At 55.4% G+C, this 23,584-nt stretch overlaps 1 protein-coding gene across 1 annotated transcript in view; it reads right to left on the reverse strand.

The window, feature by feature from the left end:
- Nucleotides 1-21,567, reverse strand: part of NUP210 (nucleoporin 210) — a 57,036-nt gene extending 35,469 nt beyond the window's left edge. Inside the window, exons 1-9 of the mRNA XM_028478751.2 lie at nucleotides 21,004-21,567; nucleotides 17,737-17,869; nucleotides 12,898-13,056; nucleotides 12,265-12,333; nucleotides 10,185-10,291; nucleotides 9,102-9,242; nucleotides 8,078-8,215; nucleotides 6,954-7,109; nucleotides 5,240-5,438 (exon numbers count right to left, since the gene is read on the reverse strand). Of these exons, the coding sequence (XP_028334552.2) occupies nucleotides 5,240-5,438; nucleotides 6,954-7,109; nucleotides 8,078-8,215; nucleotides 9,102-9,242; nucleotides 10,185-10,291; nucleotides 12,265-12,333; nucleotides 12,898-13,056; nucleotides 17,737-17,869; nucleotides 21,004-21,102 (1,201 nt within the window). The 5' untranslated portion in view covers nucleotides 21,103-21,567. The remainder of the gene's footprint in view (nucleotides 1-5,239; nucleotides 5,439-6,953; nucleotides 7,110-8,077; nucleotides 8,216-9,101; nucleotides 9,243-10,184; nucleotides 10,292-12,264; nucleotides 12,334-12,897; nucleotides 13,057-17,736; nucleotides 17,870-21,003) is intronic.
- Between the last annotated feature and the right edge of the window lie 2,017 nt (nucleotides 21,568-23,584).

Below are 23,584 nucleotides of genomic sequence, written 5' to 3' on the forward strand. Positions count from 1 at the left end.
TAATCCTTTGTAATTAGAACATCAATTCTTTGCAGGTAAGTAGGTGTCTTTGGGTTGTTTTTAAAGCCCTTTAATAGTAGTTTCCTTTAACTCCCAGAGAGACTAAATATTCCTCCGGTTATTTTCTTGCCTCTATCCTTGTGCCAGTAAGGCTTTTTCAAAAAAATACATAGCACAAAGGAAAATCTGGGGCCAATGAATTCCCATTTAAATTCTATTCTCATTGTTTCCTCTGTGTGGGTTAGTTGGATTGTGAGCTCCACAAAGGGAAGCCTGGAATCACCCCTCACCATCCCAGGGTTTTCAAATACTATGTATTCGACATAATAACAAAAATAATAAAGATACTTATCTTATTGTGTCTTATGCAACAGAGCATTTTCCTATAGTGTCATGATGTCAGTTGAGTTGTATTATTTTGAGACCAGAGTTTAAGGAAAAGGAATTCAGCATTTCAAGTGTTGATATTATAAGGTCTTTAAAAGCCAAAATTATTACACATTTTCAAACTAGAATGAAAAGGCACTGAATTATCCTACAGTTTTAATTTCGAATAAAGTATATATCCATCTCTAATAACCCACATAAACAAAAGGCTCTTTATGTCCTTTTATTTTAAGAGTAAAGGGGTCTTGAGACCAATCAGTGAGAAAAGCACTGCAGTTTATCCCCATCTGTGACTGGTCCGTTTCTTGTTCTGACCTCATAAGGTGCCACTGTGATGTATTTACAGAAAACCTATAGAAGTCCCTGATAGGGGCTTCCCTGGTGGCGCAGTGGTTGCGCGTCCGCCTGCCGATGCAGGGGAACCGGGTTCGCGCCCCGGTCTGGGAGGATCCCACACGCCGCGGAGCGGCTGGGCCCGTGAGCCACGGCCGCTGAGCCTGCGCGTCCGGAGCCTGTGCTCTGCAACGGGAGAGGCCACAGCAGAGGAAGGCCCGCATACCACAAAAAAAAAAAAAAAAAAAAAAAAGAAGTCCCTGATAGACCCAGGTTTTTGGTCCTTATAGCCCAGGAAGCTGCCTTTGGTGACCTGATGGCCTTGGACCCAGAGCTGGCTTCTTCCACTCACCCCCCATTGTGTTTATTTTTTTTTTCATTTTTCCTCTACTCTTTTATTTTTCTTTATTTTCTTTTTTATAAATTGTCTTTGTTCCTTTTCTCATTTTACCTTAAATTCTTTTTCTTAGTATTTTAGTATAGTTAGAATTGTTGGTATAGCTAGCATAGTTAGTATTTATTACCATAGTTAGTAAGTATAGCTTTGTTAGTATCACTAGTTAGTATTAGTTACCATAGCTAGCATTGTCAGTATAGTTAATGCGAGGCCTCACTGAGGCCTCCCTGCTGACAAGGAGGCTCGTATTGACTGTTCCAGGCTCCTCAGGACCACTGGCCAAGGTAGCTACGCCAAGGTGACATTGGCCCAGATGGCCATCAGGGTCGTTAAGGAAAATCAGCAGAGCTCCTCCAGCCGCCAGGCACTTTTCCATGACGTCCACAGCATGAAGGTTTTAAATCACCCAACATCATAAAGTTATCCGAGGTGACTGACCGGAGGAGACCTGTTGGACCGTTTACAGGACCGCGGCCGCAGGACAGACGGAGGCCCGGGGCACATGGGCAGCTGGTCTCCGCCGTGCAGCACGGCCACCAGGAGGGGATCGAGCCTGGGACCTGAGCCAGGATACCTCCTCTCTGAGGATGAGATGGACACGACAGCTGCAGACTTGGGCCCCAGCGTGAGTTCACGGGCAGAGGAGCCTCGCGTCCCCACGCGGCTGTACGGGGAGAAAGTGGGCGGCCTGAGGGGGGCCAGGAGTCAGGGCAGAGGCCAGAGAGCCCGCCAGTCCCCCAGCCGGCCTGGAGGCGAGGACCACGGCCTCCAGCCCAGCCCTGCGGCGGGGCCCGGGGCCTCCGCTCCACCCTCAGCACCAGCTGCCACACTGGAGCCTCAGAGAAAGCCACAAGCCCCCAGGGCGGGACCCTCCCGGCACCCTGACGCCGGGACCCCAGCCTCGCCCTCTGGCAGCCAGAACCGGCGGCGGGTGGCGGGGAGATTCTCGAACTTTATCACAAAGCATCTGTGTTTCAGGCTGCCGGGCAAGAAGCGTCACAGCAAAGTGAGCCCAGGGTGACCCCTTCTGGACGGCGGAGGAAGGGCAGACCGCACTCCCTGCATTTAAATGCAGAGCAAGAGGATGCGGAGCCGCGGAGCCCAGGAGCCTGGCGACACTCCCGGGGGCCACGTGGGGCCATGAGGGATGCATCGTGCTGCTCTGAGCACGTGTGGCGTTTCTTTGGGGGGCGTATTTCAGAATTTCTGTCGGGGGTGTCCCAAGGAGTGCAGGATTTCACCTCCGGTCCTTGGCGCCTATGTTCAGCTTTCATCACTTTTGCCAACTATCCTCCCCAAAATGGCTGTGTCAAGTCACAATGCTACTCACAGCTGCACTACGTCCCTGCCAATACTTGGTATTTTCCACCTGTTTAAAAAATGCCATTCTGGTGGAACTTTATACTTTTCTTTCCAAACATTTAGAAAGAAATCATGCTGTGAAGCTCCGCAAGCCCGTCCCCTAGATTCTGCAGCTAACATTTGTTTCTGTTTCTCTGCTGCATATCTATCCACCACCTTCCCATCCATCAGTCCATCCCACTTTTTTTTTTTTTTTTTTTTTTTTCGGTACGCAGGCCTCTCACTGTTGTGGCCTCTCCCGTTAGGCTGCCGGGCAAGAAGCGTCACAGCAAAGTGAGCCCAGGGTGACCCCTTCTGGACGGCGGAGGAAGGGCAGACCGCACTCCCTGCATTTAAATGCAGAGCAAGAGGATGCGGAGCCGCGGAGCCCAGGAGCCTGGCGACACTCCCGGGGGCCACGTGGGGCCATGAGGGATGCATCGTGCTGCTCTGAGCACGTGTGGCGTTTCTTTGGGGGGCGTATTTCAGAATTTCTGTCGGGGGTGTCCCAAGGAGTGCAGGATTTCACCTCCGGTCCTTGGCGCCTATGTTCAGCTTTCATCACTTTTGCCAACTATCCTCCCCAAAATGGCTGTGTCAAGTCACAATGCTACTCACAGCTGCACTACGTCCCTGCCAATACTTGGTATTTTCCACCTGTTTAAAAAATGCCATTCTGGTGGAACTTTATACTTTTCTTTCCAAACATTTAGAAAGAAATCATGCTGTGAAGCTCCGCAAGCCCGTCCCCTAGATTCTGCAGCTAACATTTGTTTCTGTTTCTCTGCTGCATATCTATCCACCACCTTCCCATCCATCAGTCCATCCCACTTTTTTTTTTTTTTTTTTTTTTTCGGTACGCAGGCCTCTCACTGTTGTGGCCTCTCCCGTTGCGGAGCACAGGCTCCGGACGCGCAGGCTCAGCGGCCACGGCTCACGGGCCCAGCCACTCCGCGGCATGTGGGATCTTCCCGGACCGGGGCACGAACCCGCGTCCCCTGCATCGGCAGGCGGGCTCTCAACCACTGCGCCACCAGGGAAGCCCCATCCCACTTTTTTATGCCTCGAAAAGTGAGCCGTGGGACTTCCCTGGCAGTCCAGTGGTTGAGACTTCGCCTTCCAATGCAGGGGGTGCGGGTTCGATCCTTGGTCGGGGAGCTAAGATCCCACGTGCCTCATGGGCAAAAAACCAAAACATAAAACAGAAGCAATACTGTAACAAATTGAATAAAGACTTTAAAAAATGGTCCACATCAAAAAAATCTTAAAGGAAAAACAAAAAAACGAGCCGCAGGCATCAGTACACTTCATCCTAAACGCTTTCGCACACAAATAATTATCTGCAGGTCAGTATTTCTTTAGGGTTCTTTTTCTCTTAAGGTTAAATTTACACAGGTGAAACGCACAGATCTGGAGCAGAGCACGCCAGGAATTCTGACAAATGCAGAGCTGGGACCTAGGACTGTGGAACCCAAAGCCTGTCCATTATCCTTTATTCCTGGGACTTCCCGGCTGCAGCCTGCGGACACCCCTCCAGGACGCGCGTGGGGGACAGTGCAAGCAACGGGCTCCTCTCCTGCCATTGGTGGGTCTCTCTCTCCCACTGATGTTTGCTTCCACACTAAACGGTGGCCTCACTGGGGACACAAGCCATAAAGTCCGGTTTCTCCTGGACAGTCAGAGGGGATGCAGCAGCACCTCCAGGGAAGGATGTGAATGCGGTGACGTCCAGGGACGTTCTGTGCCGCCCGAGCAGCTTCACGCTCAAACGGCTCCGTGGAAAGCCGCTCGGTCCCACAGGCGAGCCTACAAACACCTCTGCTGTCAAGCTTCCTAAGCTCTGCCAGCATCACGTGGCCACTCCTCTGCTCCAAAACCAGTGGCGGCCCCCACTTCTGGCTCCTGAGGTCCACGCCCCACCAAGCCCCCTGTGATTCTGGATTCGACAGGTTCCGCCACGCCAGGCCACTGGGTGCACACACACCCCACGGGCGTGCCCACGAACGCTGCTCCCCGTCCACTCTAACGCTGCCCGGAGTGTACTCACCATCAGTCCTTGGTTTCGTCATGTGCAATCGAAGGGCACTCCCTGGGTTGACTGCCCTGGGAAGCCCTGTTTCCCGGGGGACTAAGGCTCCAGGGTCAGTGTCAGACACACCCAGGGGGGACCTCACGGGACCTTGGGTAGCACGACGCAGCCTCAGTCTCTTCGTGTGACACGTGACCCAACCACAGCCCCTCCTCCCACGGTGGCCGTGACGCCTGGTGAGGTCACGCACGCCAAGTGCACACGCCACGCCCGGCAGGGGTGACACCCCATAAGACGGTGGCTGAGCATAGCTGCCACCATCGCCACCGATATCACTGCCCAGCCCTGCAGGGGGTGCCCGGCTTCGATGGCCCTGGAGGGATGGACCGTGACGTCACTAAGGTGTTATAATTCTGTAACTCGTCAGAACCCCTACTGACAGTGTATTCCGAGCATCTGTCACATTCCAGGCACTGTGACGGGCATGGCGGCATGCGCCTCTACTTCGGATGACACCCATTTTAGAGATGTGGAAACCGAGGCTCAGAAAGCCGAGTGACATGCAGTCACATGCAGTAAGATCCAGACCAGACCACTGCTGATGGCGGACAAGAGGACAAATGCCATTTCTCAGGCTATGACCCTCCTGCTGGTTCAGTCCCTGAATCAGGAATCTGGGGCAGCCCACGCGGAGAACCCAGGCCGTCGGCCCCGACCCTGCCGCCCGGCGGCTGCTCACAGCGCTGCTTTACCTGGGAGCGGCTGGAACACGCCCTGGTTCTCCATCTCCACTGCCAAGTCGAAGTGGGAGCAGTCGCTCAGCGTGACCACCTCGTCAGCCCCACCGGGCATGAGGCCGTGGATCCTCAGGGGCAGCTCCAGGCTCTGGCCCAGGCTGGCCTCCACCGGGCACGGGGCGAACTCCATGCCGCTGGGCTCGATCACGTACACCTGGAGGACAGGGGCGTGCACGGTCGGCAGCCTCCTCGGAGGAGGAACAGCCGCTGCTCAGCTTTCCTGATGCCCTGTGTATGAGCACCGAGGACCCATCGGTGAGAAGCCTGAGCTTGGGGGACACGATGGTGTGTGCTGGGGGCGGGGAGACCTTCAGGACAGAGCCGCCGTCAGGGAAGGCCTCCCTGGGAAGGTGCTGTAGAAGCTCAGACCTGGGAGCCATGTCAGAGGCAGCCAGACAAAGGTCTGGGAAGACGAGACGGTCCGTGCAAAGGTCCTGAGGCACATCCGGCTCAGCGCGTTGGAGGGACATAAGAAGGTGAGTGTGCAGGGTGAGAGAGGCATCACCAGCAACAACAACACTAACACTTACACCACACAAGACTTCTCACACTCCAGGCTCTGTTCCAAGAACAGAATGAACTCATCCCATCCTCTCAGCCTCCTTGTGAAGGTGGTTCTATTACCATCCTGTCTGCCTGATGAGGAACCTGGCACGGGAGGTTAAGAGCCTGCCCGGCTGGAGCACGGTGGTGTCTGGACCAGGCAGGCGGCCCTGGAAGCCAGGTTCTGACCACTACACACGCTCAGGAACTGACCTCAGGCTCTGGGCTGAGCAGCCAGGTGAGAGGGGCACATTTACTATGATAAAGAAGCTTGGGGGCAAGGGAGGGGGCAACCTGGTCACAGATTATCCAAATACTTGACATTTGTGCTGCAGTTAAGGGGTCTCAGTTACAACCCTCCTTACACGAGTTAGATGGATCTTTAGGTAGGTGTGTGTGGACCGAAATAAGAGGAGAAAATCCTGTACGTCACTGTCCCAAACAGCGTAGGAGAAGGTTGGGGATGGACACACTACATATGGAGCTTTCATTTCAGCCCTAAATGAGGTAATAAAACAGGCTGAGATCAGGGTCAGGCGGTCAGGAAAGAGTTGGGGTCCAGAGGCCACCAGGCGGGGCTGGCAGAGGCTCGGCTGCAGGTGGCCACTCCCACCTTCGGCCTTTGCCGAGTTGGTCCCACATCACTTGGCACGAACACCAGGTGTAGGGGCCCCGTGCAGGGACTGCAGACTTGGACCTGAACAGGAGTCAGAGGAAAGGAATGGGGCCAGTCTCCTGGAGTCTGGGGGCTTTCCCTTCACTGTGAATTTACAACCCAATGCCCAGGGGCCCTTCCAACTTGGAGATTCACAGCTTTCAGGTTGGGGGAATCTTCTAGAATGACTCCTCTGAATACCTCGTGTCTCTGTGTCCTCTGGTCTCCCTTCCAGAGACCCGGCAGGTCCCACCCCTGCCTGGTGTGGGATGGGACGACCATCTCCCTGAATTGGCCGTGAGCTCAGGGGCAGGGCTGGACCTGACACCCGATGCCCTCACCACCACCACCAAAGCCAAGTGCAAGACCGAGGGCGAAAGGGTGTTTCTGAATTAAGCCTGAGGCTGGTGAAGCCGGCGGCTGCAGACACCACCCGAGCCTCCCCAGGGCCGTTCCGACCCGAGGTCTCACCTTCATCTCACCGAAATGTAGCGGGTTCTGCACATCATGTGCCTGGATCACACTGAGTCCAGTGTCACTACCTGTGGTCATCACGCCCTTGACGGTGACCGTGGCAACCACAGAGCTCGAGGAAGACCAGCTGAAGTTCCCACTCCCACCGTGGGCCTGGGGAGGAAAATCATCACCAGGTGAGCCCACCTGCCCGTGCCTTGGTCCCTCTCTCTCTCCCACACCCTCGTCGGCATCGCGCCGCCGCATGGTGACGTGCGGCATCAGCCTGCGTCTCGCCGGCACTGCCTCTGCCCCGCGCTCTCCCCACCCTGTCTCTTTCTGGCCCTCATATTCTGGGGACCTTGTGGCTGACACGAGCGTGTGCATATGCCCGTGACAGTGGCCCCGGGACCCAGGGGCACCTCCCGAGCTCAGACTGGAATGGGAAGACCCGCGCCCCAGAGCCGGGTGCAGGACTCGGCTTCCCTGGCCCCTCCTGACATAGACCCCTGCCCGCTCCGAGTCATCTGCCGTGAAGTCAAGGGCAGCCCAGAGGCTTCCAGACCAGGGGCCACCATCCCAGGACCCTAGAGGGGCCAAGAAGGTGACACACCTGAGTGAAGAGGCAGCGGGTCCCAGTACACACAAAGGACGCCTGTCCTCACTGCCGCGAGACAGCAAGGACTGCTGGGACGGGGCAGGCCACATGCGCTCTAGCCCCGACGGGCATCGGGCCCTGCCACTAACGCCAGGTGGGCACGTGAACATCAAAGACCAAGAACACCTTATATGTGACAGAGTTGGAGACGCCTTCCCCGCAAATTCCAAATTTTTCTCTAAAGATCTTTACACTGCTTCCGGAAAACAATTATTTTTTACAAAAAGAAACACACGTGGAAGTTAAATCCGTGTTCAGGACTTTCTTTGTCACGCTTTCTTTACTATTTTTCAAGGTGTTTTCCTAATTACCAAAATACACTGCTGTGATAGAAACCTCAGAAAATACAGAAAGCATAAAGACTCTGATTTTGAATTCTCTCCTGACCACTAGAAGGTAATTATAACAGAAACAGAATGGACGTAAAGCCCCAACCCCATGGAAACTCCCAAAGGAATGCACCCAGATGGGGTCTCACGGTTACCTTTATCGTGTACTGATAGGCGCCCGTCTTTGGTTGCCAGGGAAACGTCAAGATGCTTGGATAGAGGGTGATGGGGACATGGATTTCCACCTCCTGCTGGTTCCACACAGGCACTCGCAACGTGTGGACCCCTCCGTCCTGCAAGGGGGTGAGGGTGCCGTATGCCACCATGACAACCAGGTCAGCACTCAAGCAGGCCCCCGCCCCTCCCTGGGGACTGGTCCCCAGGGTAGATTTTTCAGTTGTGGGGCAGTGGGAAGGAAGATGCCAGGTACCCTGCGGCCTTCTCCATCTCCACGGAGACGGCTTTTGGTGGCTCTGCAACAGCCACGCAAATAAATGCTGCTTGACTGCAGCCTCACAGCACCCCTGAAGGGATGGATGTGGTTACCCCACTTTACAGATAGGGAAATCTAGTCAGGGGGCATGAAAGCAACTAGCCCCAAACCCCCAGAACAGAAGCGGTCACTTTGGTAGGAATCTCTGCCTGGTTCACAGGTCATTTCTGCCGCTGCCAGGTCCGGGAGAGGTTTGTGTGGGGTAGGAAGATAAGAACACCCACGCCAAGCTTCCAGTCAGTAAAATCTGCTCCCACCGAAACTGACTGGCCTTTTAAATACAGGGGGGGAATTTAAAAACTGTGAAGGATCCAAGCAGCCGAAACAGCCAAAGAGATGCTCGTGGGTCCTGGTCAGTGCACGGCTGGACACACGGGCCCAACACTGCTCCCAGCAAGGGTTTCTAGCCCCAGTCCCAGAGGTGCAGGCTCACTTTTACAGGAGCCAGCAAAGGGCAGAGGAAGAGGGGCTCTGGCCCTGCACAGGGACAGGGGACAGGGAAAGGCCAAAGCCCCTCCCCCCAGACACCACTGTGAGCCCAGAGCAGGAGGGACCCCCGTGGTGCCCACGACAGCAGTGCACTCTTGGGGCCCTGACTCCTCCGGGCTCATGTCCAGCCTGGTTTGACATTTCCGTCTGCAAAGGTCCCGGGGGGGCAGGGGGTGCCGAGGGAGGCGCCAACTTGCCTGGTCCACCACTGAAGTGAGGGTGGCCTCGATGGCCGTCTGGCCCCTCTTCGTCGCCCTGACATGATGGTACGACCCGTTCTGGGAAGAAGCCAGAACCTCAAAGAATTCCGCAAGGAGCATGGTTTCGATGTGGATGTTCTGGAAGGTGAGGCAGGAAGGTGAGAGGAGCTTCTGGGACAACTCAGGGACGTTGGGACGCAGCAAAGAAGCCGTATGGTCCCAAAACAGCAGCCAGGCCAGGCTGATGAACTACACGAAGCCCTGGATCTGAGCTCTGAGTGCTCTGGCCTCTGACCTCTGACCCCTCCCAGGCTGCCCTCCCCTCGTGACCCGAGGACCTGGCGCTCGCAAGCCCGAAGGCTACTGTCGGCTCTCAGACCCTGTGGTCCCAACAAGGAAACCACCAAATACAAAAAAGGACATCAAAAGCCCTTAGAGCTAATTTCACCCAAAATGGTGATCGACCGAGTCTTTGCCTAGTAACACAAGGAAGGCAGCGGCTTCTGCAGAGAGGCTGAAGGCGAACCTCGCCCCGTCCTTGAAACCTCAGAGCCCACAAGGAAGGTCCGGAGATTCTCACAAAGGACCAAACACGGCCGAGACTTCTTTCCACCTGCCCGTTTGTGATGCTCTTTCCAGAGCCAGGAAGCTACTGAGCTTGGCCTCAGTCAAGGGGTCTTCTGGACAGGTTGCAGGTATTCCTGGCCCTGAGGCTCTGCAGGGCAGGGAAGGATGGATTCTCAGTGCTGTGAGGTCCCCGGGCTAATGAGGAGGGGCAGGAGGGCAGCAGGCAGACGCCACCTCCGCGGCACTGCCTTCGTGACCCTGCTGCCCGCGGCCTCCTCTCCCAGCTCCAGCCCTGTAGGAAGCGGGGCCCCTGGTGCAGATTCACAGGCTTACAGGCTCTTGAGACGCCCGAGGGGTCCCACGACAGTCTTCCACGGACCCAGCAGCACCGCTAGGAAGCACCCCAACTCAGCCAGCCTGCTCAGGTCCCGTGTTTGGGGGCTGCTCGTTGGGCAGCTGCTCCAGGAGATGCACCCCACCCCCCAACTCCATCAGGCCCGAAGGGGGACTCACATCCGACAGGTAGACCTTGTTGCCGGACTTGTCAAGCACTTCGACGGTGATTTCATACAGGCGGCCGGTCTCGAGCACCCACCTGCCACCAGGGTGGACTGTGAACCCTACAAAACAGGCAGGCGCAGAGCCTCAGCGCTGAGGCCACGGGGGCCTGTGGCTGAGGGAGAGGATGGCACCAGGCCTGGTCAGCACCGAGACCCCAAGGCTGCTCCTCTGCACTCCTTCGGGGAGGAACCAGCTGTGCGTGACGGTGAGATCTAATGCCCACATCAGGCCTGAGCCCTCAGAACCTGAGGTGACCTCACATGCACCAGGACCAAACATTCCCCACCGGCTGCTCCAGGGCCCATTCAAACTTGACCGTATCCACGGTGGCTCTGACCCACAGTGAGACTACACTCTGAACCCACAGTAGGTCTACGCTCTGAGTGCACAGTAGGTCTACACCCTGAATCCACAGTAGGTCTACGCTCTGAGTGCACAGTAGGTCTACACCCTGAATCCACAGTGAGTCTACACCCTGAACCCACAGTAGGTCTACACCCTGAATCCAGTGAGTCTACAGTCTGAATCCACAGTGAGTCTACACCCTGAATCCACAGTAGGTCTACGCTCTGAGTGCACAGTAGGTCTACACCCTGAATCCACAGTGAGTCTACGCTCTGAGTGCACAGTAGGTCTACACCCTGAATCCACAGTGAGTCTACAGCCTGAATGCAGTGAGTCTACACCCTGAATCCAGTGAGTCTACAGTCTAAATCCACAGTGAGTCTACACCCTGAATCCACTGTGAGTCTACACCCTGAACCCACAGTAGGTCTACACCCTGAATCCACAGTGAGTCTACAGTCTGAATCCACAGTGAGTCTACACCCTGAATCCACTGTGAGTCTACACCCTGAACCCACAGTAGGTCTACACCCTGAATCCAGTGTGTCTACACCCTGAATCCACAGTGAGTCTACACCCTGAATCCACTGTGAGTCTACATCCTGAATCCAGTGAGTCTACAGTCTGAATCCACAGTGAGTCTACACCCTGAATCCACTGTGAGTCTACACCCTGAATCCACAGTAGGTCTGCACTCTGAGAGCTCTCCCTGTGAGCCGGCCCTGCCCTCCCAGGCCTCCAGCTCTGTTCCCACACACGATGCCGCCAGCTGCTGGCCGACCCCTGCAACGCCACGTGCTTCCCACCTCCACACCATCGCCTGAGCTGTGCCTCTGCCAGGATAACGAACCCGCACAAGAGCAGCTTCTGAGAAAACGCCTGCCTCGAGCACCATCTCCCAGAAGCCCTTCCGCTGCACTCACGTTTACTAACTCTTTACCACTGTCCTGTCACCATCTGTTTGCAGCGGTCTCTCCCTGCAAAACCAAGCACAAGGCCCCCACTTCCCTCCTCCAGACTCCAGTGCTGAGCAGATGGTGCTCCCAAGACACACAGGGCCGCCCCGCCCGAGGTCACTACATGTCAGCGTGGGCCTCACCCAACAGCAGCCTCACTCAGCAGCCAACAGGAGGGCCAGGGCGCTGCTGGGAATCAGCCAACAGCTCTCTCACCCAAACCACCTCAGGGCGCCCAACAGGAGAGGCAGCTCAGGCCCAGTTAAGACGTGCATCCAGACATCTTTCCAGGGGTCGTCTCTACGGCAGCTCCTGGGCCCTGGCTGTGCCCGTCCGGGTCCTCCATGGCTGTGGACCCCTCCCCTCCTCTCTCGGCCTCAAGCCTCCCCCTCTTTTCTGCCAAGGCATCTTCCAAACGTCCACAGCCATGGTGAGGTCTGGGCAGAGCCCTGGTATAAAACCAGAAGACAGAGCCCTCCCCCACTCTACCTTACCCTGTTTCTCTCCTGCAGAGCTGGCCACCAGCCGACCTTGGTCTACCCTCTGCTTATTCTGTGCACAGGCAGGGGAAGGGCTGGGGGGGCAGCCCCGGGAAGGGCAGGGTGGCACTGATGTCCCGGGCCTCCCTGCTGGCAGAGCTGGCCAGAGTGAAGCATTTCCTGGGGGGCTGTTACTTTTATTTGACTTTTTAACTCCTGTAATCACAAATGACCCAGGATGCCCGTACTCACCCAGGTACCCGGGTTCCACCACGTAGATGGTGCTATTGGGTAACCGGGAAGCGCCCTGCATGCGGATACCTGGATTCTGAATTAAGGAACAAATAAACCAGTTGGCAGGCGTCGGGCTTGACTCCGGAGGCTTCGTTATCATCAACATCACGTGGGGAGAAGAGGGGATGGGAAGGTCCCGGCCCGAGGCCACACACAGCACAGGCCTTTGCCAGAATCAGCGGCCACCGGGCACTTCCTCCACTCCAAAAGGGGGCCCTCTGCAAGGACCCTGGAGACCACCCGGGGCATGCAAACAAGTTGGGGACACATGACAACCCACACGATGGTGTGGAAACAGCCTCGGCCAGGCCCCTCAGATGAGACCAGAGAAGGTTCCGGAGGCGGGGATGGGGCTCCACTCCGGCCACCACCCCTCACCTCAAAACTTCTCCAGCAAGTCTCCCCAGAGGTGAGCGATTCCACTCAGCTGGGGCGCGATTTTGGTCCTTTCTGATTTTCAGACCTTGAGGGAAAACGGGGCTATTTTTAGCCTCGCCAAAGCTTTCAGGGAGAAAAGTGACTTGACTTCCAAACAGCATATCTCCTGTGCAAGACACGCAGATGCGTGCGCGCTGCCCGGGAAAAGGATACTCCTGTGGCCGAGGACCAGGTTGCTCTGTCCCAGCTGCACTGCGGTGACCAACGATGTGTCCTGGGCCAAGACCGCCACGGGCCGGCCCGGGTCTCCCTCGGGGCCCCAGACGTTGTTCTGAAGCTGTAGCTCGTACTGATCGGAGGGCATTGAGAGTTCTGGCCACCCAGAAACAAAGAAGAGCAAAGAGGGGAGAGAAAGCAAAGACAGGAAATGTTAAAAGTCAATGTCACCTCCCTCCCCCACCCCAACCCATGGACCCTGCTGTCAGTACAGCTACTTGATTTTTTTTTTTTTTTGCTTAATTTTTTTTCAGTGCTTTAAATTTTAATATTATTCTCCATGCCTGTGGACAAAGCTGACACTCTCCATGAATTTTCAGAGGCAATCACTTTTTTGTGGATGCCATGAGCAGCTTTTTTTTTTTTTTAATTAAGCACAGCCTGTGACTCAAACTGCCAGTTGCTGGCAGGATACCAACATCAGACCCTTTTCTGTTCATCACGGAAGTAAGTGAACTCTGCTTCTGCATCGAGGGGCCCAGGGTGGGGCTCACTGGACCTAGGGGTCCTTTGGGGGTTTCCAAATAACCCACTCACTGTGCCTGCGTATGTGGCCCCGTTCCAGCCCTCTTGCATGAAAGAGGGACAGGATGCAGGGACCACAGACAGCTTCCCTGCTCACCACTGGGTCCCAGGCAGGGGCTGCCATGGGAGGCACCCAGGACAAGGATCCTGGAGGAGTTTCAGCTAGAACATCCTTCAAAACTCCCAGGAATTCTGAAAGGGGGGCAACTTGCCCATCTCTTGTCCTAGGGTATCTGCTGTGTGTTCCAATAAGTCCCCAAGAATTTGCCCTGGAACAGAGGGTTCTCAAAGTGTGTTCCCTGGACTATCAGCATCACCTGGGAAATTGCAAATAACTGGCTCCATCCCAGACCTGCTGAACCAAACTCGGGGGATGGGGGAGGAGGGGTGTAGGGGGGCAGTCAGCTCTCTGCATTTGCACAGGCCCTGCAGGGGATTCTGACACTTGCTGGAACTGAGAAGCCCTTCCAGTCCACACAACCCACTGCCTGGTCTCTAACAGGGAAGCCCAGCCATGCTGGGCTGAGACTCTTGTAGACGGTGTACCCGGCGATCAGAACACAGCAGCAGTGCATCAAGGATACACGTCATAATAAAATAATAAGGTAACGCCACTGCTCAGAGAGCAGCATTACTCGGTGCTGCTTCAGGAAGCACTAGCATCCTCCCTTGTTTAACATTCTGCAAATGAAAAAGGCCCTTTTAGGAAATAAATAGACCGACTCTGGACGGATCTTGCACCACATGATGTAACCCTATTTACAAAGCCCGAAGGCGATGAAGAGGAGGGCTTGTCTGGCGGACCCCTTCAACACCTCTTGTACTGCAGGACCTCACTACTTCTCAGAGGCACTGAACAAGGAAGGCTTTGTGGATGTGAAAGGTCCCCGTCTGTCCACAGGCAGAGGAAGGCTGCTCCTGGGGCCCCAATCCAGCCCTGCTATCACCCGCTGAGGGTAACAGGTCATCCTGTAGGCTGCCCTTCCATGGCCAGGAGGCCCACGTTCTCCTAGGAGACCCGGTCTCTGACCCCTCCCGACGCTGGCTGACCCCCCAAGATGTGCTTCTGACTGTCAGAACCCCCCACTCCCACCCCATGCAGGGTCCGGGGAGGACCATGGAGCTCCGGGGGCGGTGGGTCCGAGCCCAGAATGACAAGGAGCCCACTGCCCTGCCTCCGAGCCCAGCCCATCAGGCAGCCCAGCATGCACTCGCTCTGGGAGGTCACGGCTCAGGGTGCGACGGGTCCTTTACGAGCTGAGTCTTGGACGCAGGAACCCCTGTCCCACACCCGTCCTTTTTCCAACCTCAGCATAATTTATCCCAGTAATTTCCAGCATTCCCGTCACCCGACTTCTTTTCAGACATCGACCCCCTCAGCCAGCTCATCCTCCCCACATCTCGTTCGGTCTAATAGGTTGGTTACTGGGCCGGGCGCATCTGCAACGCCAGCACCAGGCACCGAGCAGCAAGGTGAGAAGGCTGTGCCCCCTCTCCGTGCTGGGAACGCTGCCCATGGCCTCACAGACACCCCTTCTCCGGGCCCCTCTCTCCCCTCGCAGGTGACCCTTCAGGTCATCACTGGAGCTCCAGGCGGGAGGAACCCGGGCAGCCCCCCGACCACTGCAGCCCCCCAGCAGTGCCCGCAGGACAGAGCGGGGGCTCCGTAAACGGTCCCGAGAGAGAGGAAGCCACTACTTAACGGAAGGCAGGCAGATGTCGGGAAATAAAAATATGGAAGGCAAGAAGGAACGTTACATTTTTAAGGAAGAAAGACTGAAAGAAAATATGGAGAACTAATCTGGGGTAACTGCCCTCTCACCTGTAATTCTCTGAACCTTCTGCGGGGTGCCGTGCAAGACAGGGGCTTGCCAGAATTCATGTTCCCTGTAATGATGTCATCCCCTGACTTTCCTGTCTAACAGCCAGTTAAAAACGACAGTGATGTGAATTGTATCTCAATTTAAAAAAAACAACAACAAAAAAACACAACCCATCAAAACAAACGGACAGTGAGCTTCCACCCGGATGTCTTGTTCTCGGTGGACCTTTGCAGGCTCCTCCCCCATCTGTTCCCCTAGAGCATCTGTCTGGAATCCACTCCAGCCCTGTGGCAACCGATACCATCAGTCACGTAGGTATGTTTATTTTTGGAAGCGTTTTCCATCTCATTACCACACGGATGCAAGAGAGGCAGCTTAACTACTTCCTGTCCGGGGGTATCTTTCATGTGCCCCATTCTTTTGACTTCTACCGTAGGTCAGTGAGCAAACCCCAGAGTCCTCTGGGTGTCTTGGGATGTGCTGTCCATCTGGACCATGCACCAAAGGGTAAGCTCTGAATCCCTCTTTATTAAACCCCCTCTAACCTCCCTGGTGGGGGCACAGCTTCCCGCCCTCATCTGCCCTCACAAGGGGGCCACCCGCCCTGCCCTGGGAGAACAGAAAGTCCTTCTCGTGCTCCTCTGGGGCCCAGGACCACTCGACCCTGCAGGAGTGATTAAGGCCAAGGACCCGACAGCTTTGTGACTATCAGGCATTCTGTGCCTCGGTTTCTTCATCCGTAAAACAGGGTATTAACGAAACCCACCTCACAGAGTTGCTGGGTCATAATGTGAAAAGCACAACACCTAGGAAACTCTCATGACGGTCAGATGTTCCAGGCTGTCTCCATCAGGCCACAGTGTGTTCGAGACAGTGCTCCGGTGGAGACGATAATTCTGAGAAGCCCCTGTGGGTGCCCTCCGGCCTTTCAACTCGTCTCCACTGCGTTCCCCCTGAGGACGCAGGGGCAGGGTCCTGAGAACTCCACCGCTGAGCCATCTCCCCTTTAAGAGTCTCAGAAAGCCACACCCAGGTCCGTCCCTTTGCTTTTAGACTCTGCTTCCCTAAAGTCTGTGGTGAACAGCAGGCTCTGGCCAGAAGCCCCAGCCCAGCTTCGTACACAACCCGCCTGCATGTTGACAGGGGCAAAAGAGCCGGACGCTGCACGCCCAGCACATGGAGACGCCTGGGACCCCCAGTCTACTGCCCTTCAGCAGGGCACCCCGTGTGGCAGAGAGCCGGGCCTCGGGGCAGGAGGGGCCTGTCCTCGGCTCTGAGGCCTCCCCAGGGCTGCAGCACCCTGCCACACAGTAATGACTGACCAGACCCACGGCCCTCAGACTTTCAGACCCAACTATGGACCAAGCCCAGGCTGCTCGGACGCTGAAGCATCTACACGCATGTTAACTGATGCCCTGTATCACAGACAGAGCAGCCAGCCACCTGGGGGAAGCACCTGCCCAGACACGCGTCCAAGCGCTCGGGCCTAGAATGGGACACTCTTGTACCCGAGATACTAGATGACCGGTGCTCTGACCAAGAAATGTGTGTAAACTAAACAAAAAGATGGTAACGATAGTAATTCTTAGGAGGCTTGGTGCTGCATTAAGCACACTCACCACCGAAGACGCATCACATGTACGCCGCACTGTAGAATTTCCAGAAAACGTCCACGTCCATTAATTCATCCTGTCCCCAGCACAGGCAGAGAGGCTTTGAGGGCCCCAAGAGAGAAACTGAGGCCCAAAAGGGAGCGGTGTCCTGCCAAGGCTGCCCAGCAGCCAGCGGCAGACCCACTGGCAAAACCCAGTCCAACGTGAAGCTCATGGCTTCGGACAGTCTTAAAACAAAGGGATATAAACCCCAAAAGATGGAATGCAGGGTCTTGAAGAGATATTTATACACCTATGTTCATAGTAGCACTATGTACAACAGCCAAGAGGTGGAAGCAAACCAAGTGTCCATCAATGGCTGAGGGTCTAAAACGTGGTCTATGCAGACAATGGAATGTTATTTGGCCATGAAAAGGAAGGAGATTCTGACACCTGCTACAACGTGGGTGAACCTTGAGGACACTCTGCTCAGTGAAGTAAGCCAGACACAAAAGGACAAATACTACATGATTCCACTTATACGAGGCCCCGAGAACAGTCAGATTCATAGGAACAGAAAGTACAGGGTGGTTGTCAGGGTCTGGGGAAGGGGGATGCGGAGTCAGCGTTCAATGGGCACAGGGTTTCAGTTTGGGAACATGAGAAAATTCTGGCGATGGATGGTGGTGATGGTTGCACAAAATGTGAATGTAATCAACGTCACTAAAATTAACACTTAAAAATAGTTAAAATGGTAAATTTTATGATACGCCTCTTTCACCACGATAAAAAAGGGGAGCCGTTGCCACGAGTACCAAGCTGAGCTGGTGACCCACCTGTAATCTTTCCTTGCCTGATCTTCTGCACCTTGTAGCGGATGGACGTCCCCACCATGAGGTAGACGTCATAAGCTGGGTTCAGAAGGATGTTCTCCAAAATCAGCAGCCTGACCTCCGCGGGGCGGACGTTCTTAGCGTGAGGAAGAGAGAAGAGGTGAGGTGAGCCCGGAGGAGGGGTCAGTGTGAGCAAGAGAAAGCGTCTTTAGAACTTCTCAGTCTGTTCCTGTGGGCACAGGGAGGTTAGAGCGAGAATACAAGGCGGCACCTTTGGACACCCCAGAACCCCAGGGGAGCCCTGTGGTACAGCAGGCAGCCATTCAGAGGTCACTGCCAAAGTATACCGAGCCAGGAGTGAGGGCTATGGATACAGAGGCCACTAGGGGCCCAGGGGCTCCACCACAAAAGCCCCAAAGGCCCGTGCTGGGGGCCGTACTCCTGCGTCCCACAGGACCGTGACGACTGGAGAGACTATTCTTGGCGGGACACCACCCCTAGGGCACTGCACAGACGGCACACCAACACACGCCGGGCTTTCTGAGAAAGAGGCTTATCTGCCTGCGCAGGGGGGCCCACAGAGGGCTCTCAGGAACGGGGGCGGGGAGGGCACCGTCACAGCCCCTCTCCTCACTTGAGCGCGCCTGTTTCTTACAGAAAGGAGTATATACCCCCCTCTGGTGCCCTGACTCTGGCAGCTGCTGCCAGAGAACGTGTCTCCGTGCCCATCTCTGGTGCCCAGCCGTGGGCTCTTGGGTCCCGCAGGACCAGAACCAACGGAGAAAGAGTTCTTAATCAGCTACCGGCCCCAGAGCACAGCAGAGAAACCCGATCTTTCTGGAAAGAGGCCCATTAGCTAATCATCACGGCTGCACCTGAGGGGCGGCTTCTAATTAAACCCACATCTAAGGGCTGACAGTAAACCCTTCCTGAGGCCTTGGGGGTTGGGGGGACATACCTTCATGCCCTCCCTTTGCCCCACTCCAGAGCACCGGCATCTCTAGGAGAGGGGCGCTTATACGTGTCTAGGACCCCAGCTCTTACACCTGGTGCCCTGGGTTTTGCGGCTGCCGCCCAGGGGATGCCCCGGATCACCTGGCCCTGGGGGCCCTTGGGCCCCACAGGACGGTCAATCAGAGACAGTGTTTGGGCTACGACCCCCGACACTGCATACACAGCTGACTGACACCCCCCCACAGCCATTAGGTGGAAGAGGCCTGCCTGCTGGAAAGAGGCTTTGGCCTGGAGGGCAGGCTTCAGGGTTGTCACATGTAGGGTCTACAGAGGGGCTCTCGGGGAACGTAGGCTGGGGACATTATCTTTGTACCCCCCACTGCCTCACTACAGCTCATGGCATCTCCCAGAAAGGAGCCGGCACCCTTGCCTGGAGCCCCGATTCCTGTGACTCTGCCGCCCAGGAGACACCTCCAGATCCCCTGGCTCTGGGGGCCAGGGAGGCTCTGCTCACAACCCCAGAGGACTGTACATATGTGTGTCCTTTAAACGCTGTTGTCTGGGGACTTCCCTGGTGGTCCAGTGGTAAAGAATCCGCCTTCCAATGCAGGGGACGCGGGTTCGATCCCTGGTCAGGGAACTAAGACCCCACATGCCGTGGGGCAACTAAGCCCGTGTGCCACAACTAGAGAGCCCGTGTGCCCAAAGTACAGTGATCTGGAACCCACGCGCCACAACTAGAGAAGAGAAAACCCGCAGGCCACAACGAGAGAGAAGCCTGTGCGCTACAACTGAGACCCGACGCGGCCCCAAAATAAATAAATAAATAATAAGTTAAAATCTAAAAAAAAAAAATTAATTAGAAATAAAAAAAAAGCTGTTGTCTGAGGGTCTGGCTTCTAACCAGTCTGGATCTGGATCTAGGTGCTGACTGAGATCCTCCCCTTCGGGACAGAGAAAGACAAATAACATACGGTCTTACTTAAACGTGGACTCTAAAAAACACAACAAAACACCCAAGCTCACAGACACGGAGAACAGATTAGTGGATGGCAAAAAGGGGGTGGGCTAAATGGGTGAAGCGGGTCAAAAACTGTCAACTTCCAGCTATAAAATAAATAAGCCCTGGGACGTCCTGTATAGCATGGAACTATAATTAACAATACTGTATTGCATATTTGAAAGTTGCTAACAGCATAGATCTTAAAAGTTGCCATCACAAGAAAAATATACTCTGTAACTACATACAGTGACAAATGTTAACTAGACTTACTGTGATCATTTTGCAATATATACAAATATCGAATCATTATGTTGTACACCTGAAACTACTATAATGTTGTATGTCAGCTATACCTCAATAGAAAAAAACCGGTAAGTTAAATAAGATCTTTGATACATTAAGAAGAAAAAACCACCACACAGAGCACCCACCTTGGGCCGGGCTCTGAGGTGGGTGCTTTCCACAGGCAGGACAAGGCCACCTTTGCAGCTCAGCGGGGGCCCGGCCCCAGCCCAGCCCTGTGCCCCCACGGGAGACAAACTCCCCCAGTACTAACTGCAATCCCAGGCACGATGCAGGACTGCCCCGGACGTGGCCGCCTCTTGTTTCCAAAACCCTCCAGGATTCCCAAACTACGGCTAAACCGCTGAAGAGAGTGAATTCTCATCTGTCACTTTAGAAATTAATCAGCAGATGTACCACAAACTTCCTGCTTGGGCTCCAGGAACCAGGCAAACAAGAGGAAGACCCCAGGTCTGCAGCTCAAAAGGAGGCCCAGGCAGGGCAGACCTGAGCCCACAAGAAGCAGGAAGGGACCAGGCCTTGGCTAAACCCACTTCTTGCCGTCCTTTCTGCCCCTGCCCCACCTCTACTCCCAAAATGGGGCTTTGATGGAGAAGCGGGTGCTGGTGAGGCCACACGACGGTGGGGGTGGGGGGGTCCGGGGTCCGAGCCCTCCACATGTGGGACCAGGCAACCAGTGTCAGGGCTCCAGGTGGGGCACGGGGTGAAATGGCTGGCGGACCCTGGGAGTTCCAAAGGCTCGGATGTGTCTCTACAGCAGGATAGAGGAGCTCACTGAAGATAAGCTAGTCGATGCCAACCCCACTCCTCCCGGACCTCCCTGGAAATTGAGGAGAGAAGGTGCCTTGTGACTGTAGAGGTGGCAGCTCTGGTGCCCCGGCCACCTGTGCCTAAGCCGTGACTCACACCAGACACCGTTCCCGTAGGGCATCTCCTCTCTGCTACTAAATACGTGAGGGAACCAGTCGTCCAGATCCCGCCCCGGAGCGCAGGTGCCCGCCTGCGCCCACCTTGTACACGGCCTCCTGGATGCGTGCCTTCAGCTTGGAGCTCCCCGTCTTCATCCCGGACACCAAGATGGTGTCCCCCTGCTTGGCCGCCTTCTCCATCTCTGAGATGTAGGAGGGAGGGATGTACGTGGACTCCAAAAAAGTCAGGATGCTGGAAAAGGAACGTGCGGTCAGACCTGATGCGTGGAACCCAGGAACCTCACACACTCACTCTCCGTAGCTCCTCTGCGTGGTGCCAGACCCCGTGTAAGTGGTGCCGACCTAGTCGGTGCTGCCTAGAAACCTGTCCCTGAAACGTCCTACATCAGAATTGCCAACGTCCCTGTGAAACACGCAGATTCTCGGCCCCGGCCCGGCCCTTGGTCTGCACGAAGCCTCGGGATCTGCATTTTATAAAAATCCCCATGTGATTATGATAAAAGGCAGGCACTGAAATTTGAAGACCGCCCGCTTAGTCGAAATGTTTTGGTCTCACAGACGTGAAAGGTGAGGCTCACGGAAGCTGAGAGTAGGCCCAGGACCACAGGCCCAGCCAGGGCTCTCCAGGGCTCCCCAGGCGTCCCAGCCCCCTTCCTTGGCCAGCTCCTGCATCTGGGAAATGGTTCGATGACCACGCCCTCAAGTGTTCGGAATAGGGAATCACATCAAATCCTACCTTGCCCGGGGTTAGGCCGTGGGGAGAAGGGAGGGAGAATTCGGGATGGGGGGGAGCCGCCAGAGCACAGGCTGGTAAGCGGGGCCAGCCCGAGTCTCTCCCTGGCAGCCTGCGATTTACAGGTAAGCCCCCCGGGAATCCCGAATGAGAGCAGTCAGTCGGACACGCTTTCATTCTCCCCAAGATCTGCCGGGCGCTATACTACTCAGTGATTTATTTCCTTGTCCAGTTTTACGAGGTGTCACACACTGAATTTAATGAAAATCCAGGACACTCTGGTTCCAGCACCCCTTAGCACCGTGGACTTCGGTCAGCATTCGACTTACATACCGGGTGCTTGGAAGCTCCGGGGGCCGTCAGGGCAGGAAACAAGCCTGGTGGCGTGAAGCGGGGCAGGCAACCAGCATCCCCTGAACATCTAGTATGTGCCGGGCCCAGAGAGGGGCTCTCACCCCCGTCAACGTGCTCGCCCACGCTGCCACCCTCAGAGGTGGGCGCAGTGACACCTCCACCTGCTGCAGGAGGAAGCTGGTGCTCAGGTGGTCACAGTCCTTGATGACGGCCACAGGCAGGACATCACAAGGCCAGGACCAGAATGCAGGTCTCTTGGACCTGAAGCCCACATTCCTGGCTTACTGAGACCCCAGACATTCCAGAGCTCAACCAGAGACAGAGGCTGACAGCCCGGCCCCCAAAGCGCTCTGACCCAAGAGGGCAACCCGGCTTGCACAGCGTCAGGGCATGAGGGTGCCCGCCGCGGAAATGGCCGTGAGCTGAGCCTGGGTGTGTCCTGGAACCCTGAGCTGGACTTCTGAAGGCGTAAACAAAAGGCCAGACTTGTAACTCCCCACAAAACACTTATCAACTGCAAGGGAGTAAGAAAGTGACTTCAGAGCAGGGCACCTGGCAGACCCCACCCTACCCAAGTGATGACAGCCAACAAAATCATTGACGGACCAACAAAATCACAACACGACGCAACGAGAAAACGGAATCTCGCCTCCGTGAGATGCAGAACTCTGGGTCTAATCAGGAGGAACGTCAGATAAACCCGAAACGGGGGAGGGTCTGTAAAATAACTGGACTACAGCCTTCATGAGTGCAACGTCCCAAAAGTTGAAGAAGGACCGAGAAACTCTTCCACGCCGACGGAGACCAGGAGAGACAGGACAACATGCGGCAGGTGACCCTGCGGGGCACGTTCTGCTCCAAAGGATACAACTGGGATAAACTGGCAAAACTTGAACGAGGCCTGGTGACTGCAGACATCAGTGTTAATTCCCTAATCGTGATGTCCGTCTTGTCGCTGTGCAGGAAAACGTCCTCAGAGGTAGTAAATGCACATTAAAATAATTGGGGGTTACGGGCACCAGGGTGGCAGCTTGCCCTCAGATGGTTCGGGGAATCCACTTTCTGTACTACACTTGCAACTTTTCTGTAGGCTAAAAATTGCTGCAAAGTGTTAAAGAAATAAGTCTTCCTCCCCCAAAAGGGACTACACTCTAACATTTTTATAATACAGCATGAGGCAATGCAGCACAGCAGGGGATATTAGCCCAGACCTTAGGTCTGCCCCCGCACTGGCCAGCAGAACCTTCTGTGATGGAAATGCTCCACGTCTGCCCTGTCCACTGTGTGGTAACACCAGCCACACGGCTAACGAGCCCTTGACATGCGGCCAGTGCATCAGGGATCTGAATTTTCCACTGTACCTAGTTTAAATTTAAACAGCCAGGATAGGGTTCATGGCTACCACGCTGCACTGTGAGAAGCTACGCACATCTGAGTTCAAGTTCTAGCTCCGCCCCTTACCAACCTAAGGCACGTGGACAGTGGTACGGAAGCCACACGGCTGCTGGGGGGACTGGCTGAGTCAAGATGGGTAACGAGTCCGTCTCACAGGGAGTCTGCCTGCAGGCCCACCTC

Source organism: Physeter macrocephalus, chromosome 18 (assembly GCF_002837175.3).
Source record: "Physeter macrocephalus isolate SW-GA chromosome 18, ASM283717v5, whole genome shotgun sequence".
In the NCBI taxonomy this organism is placed as follows: domain Eukaryota; kingdom Metazoa; phylum Chordata; class Mammalia; order Artiodactyla; family Physeteridae; genus Physeter; species Physeter macrocephalus.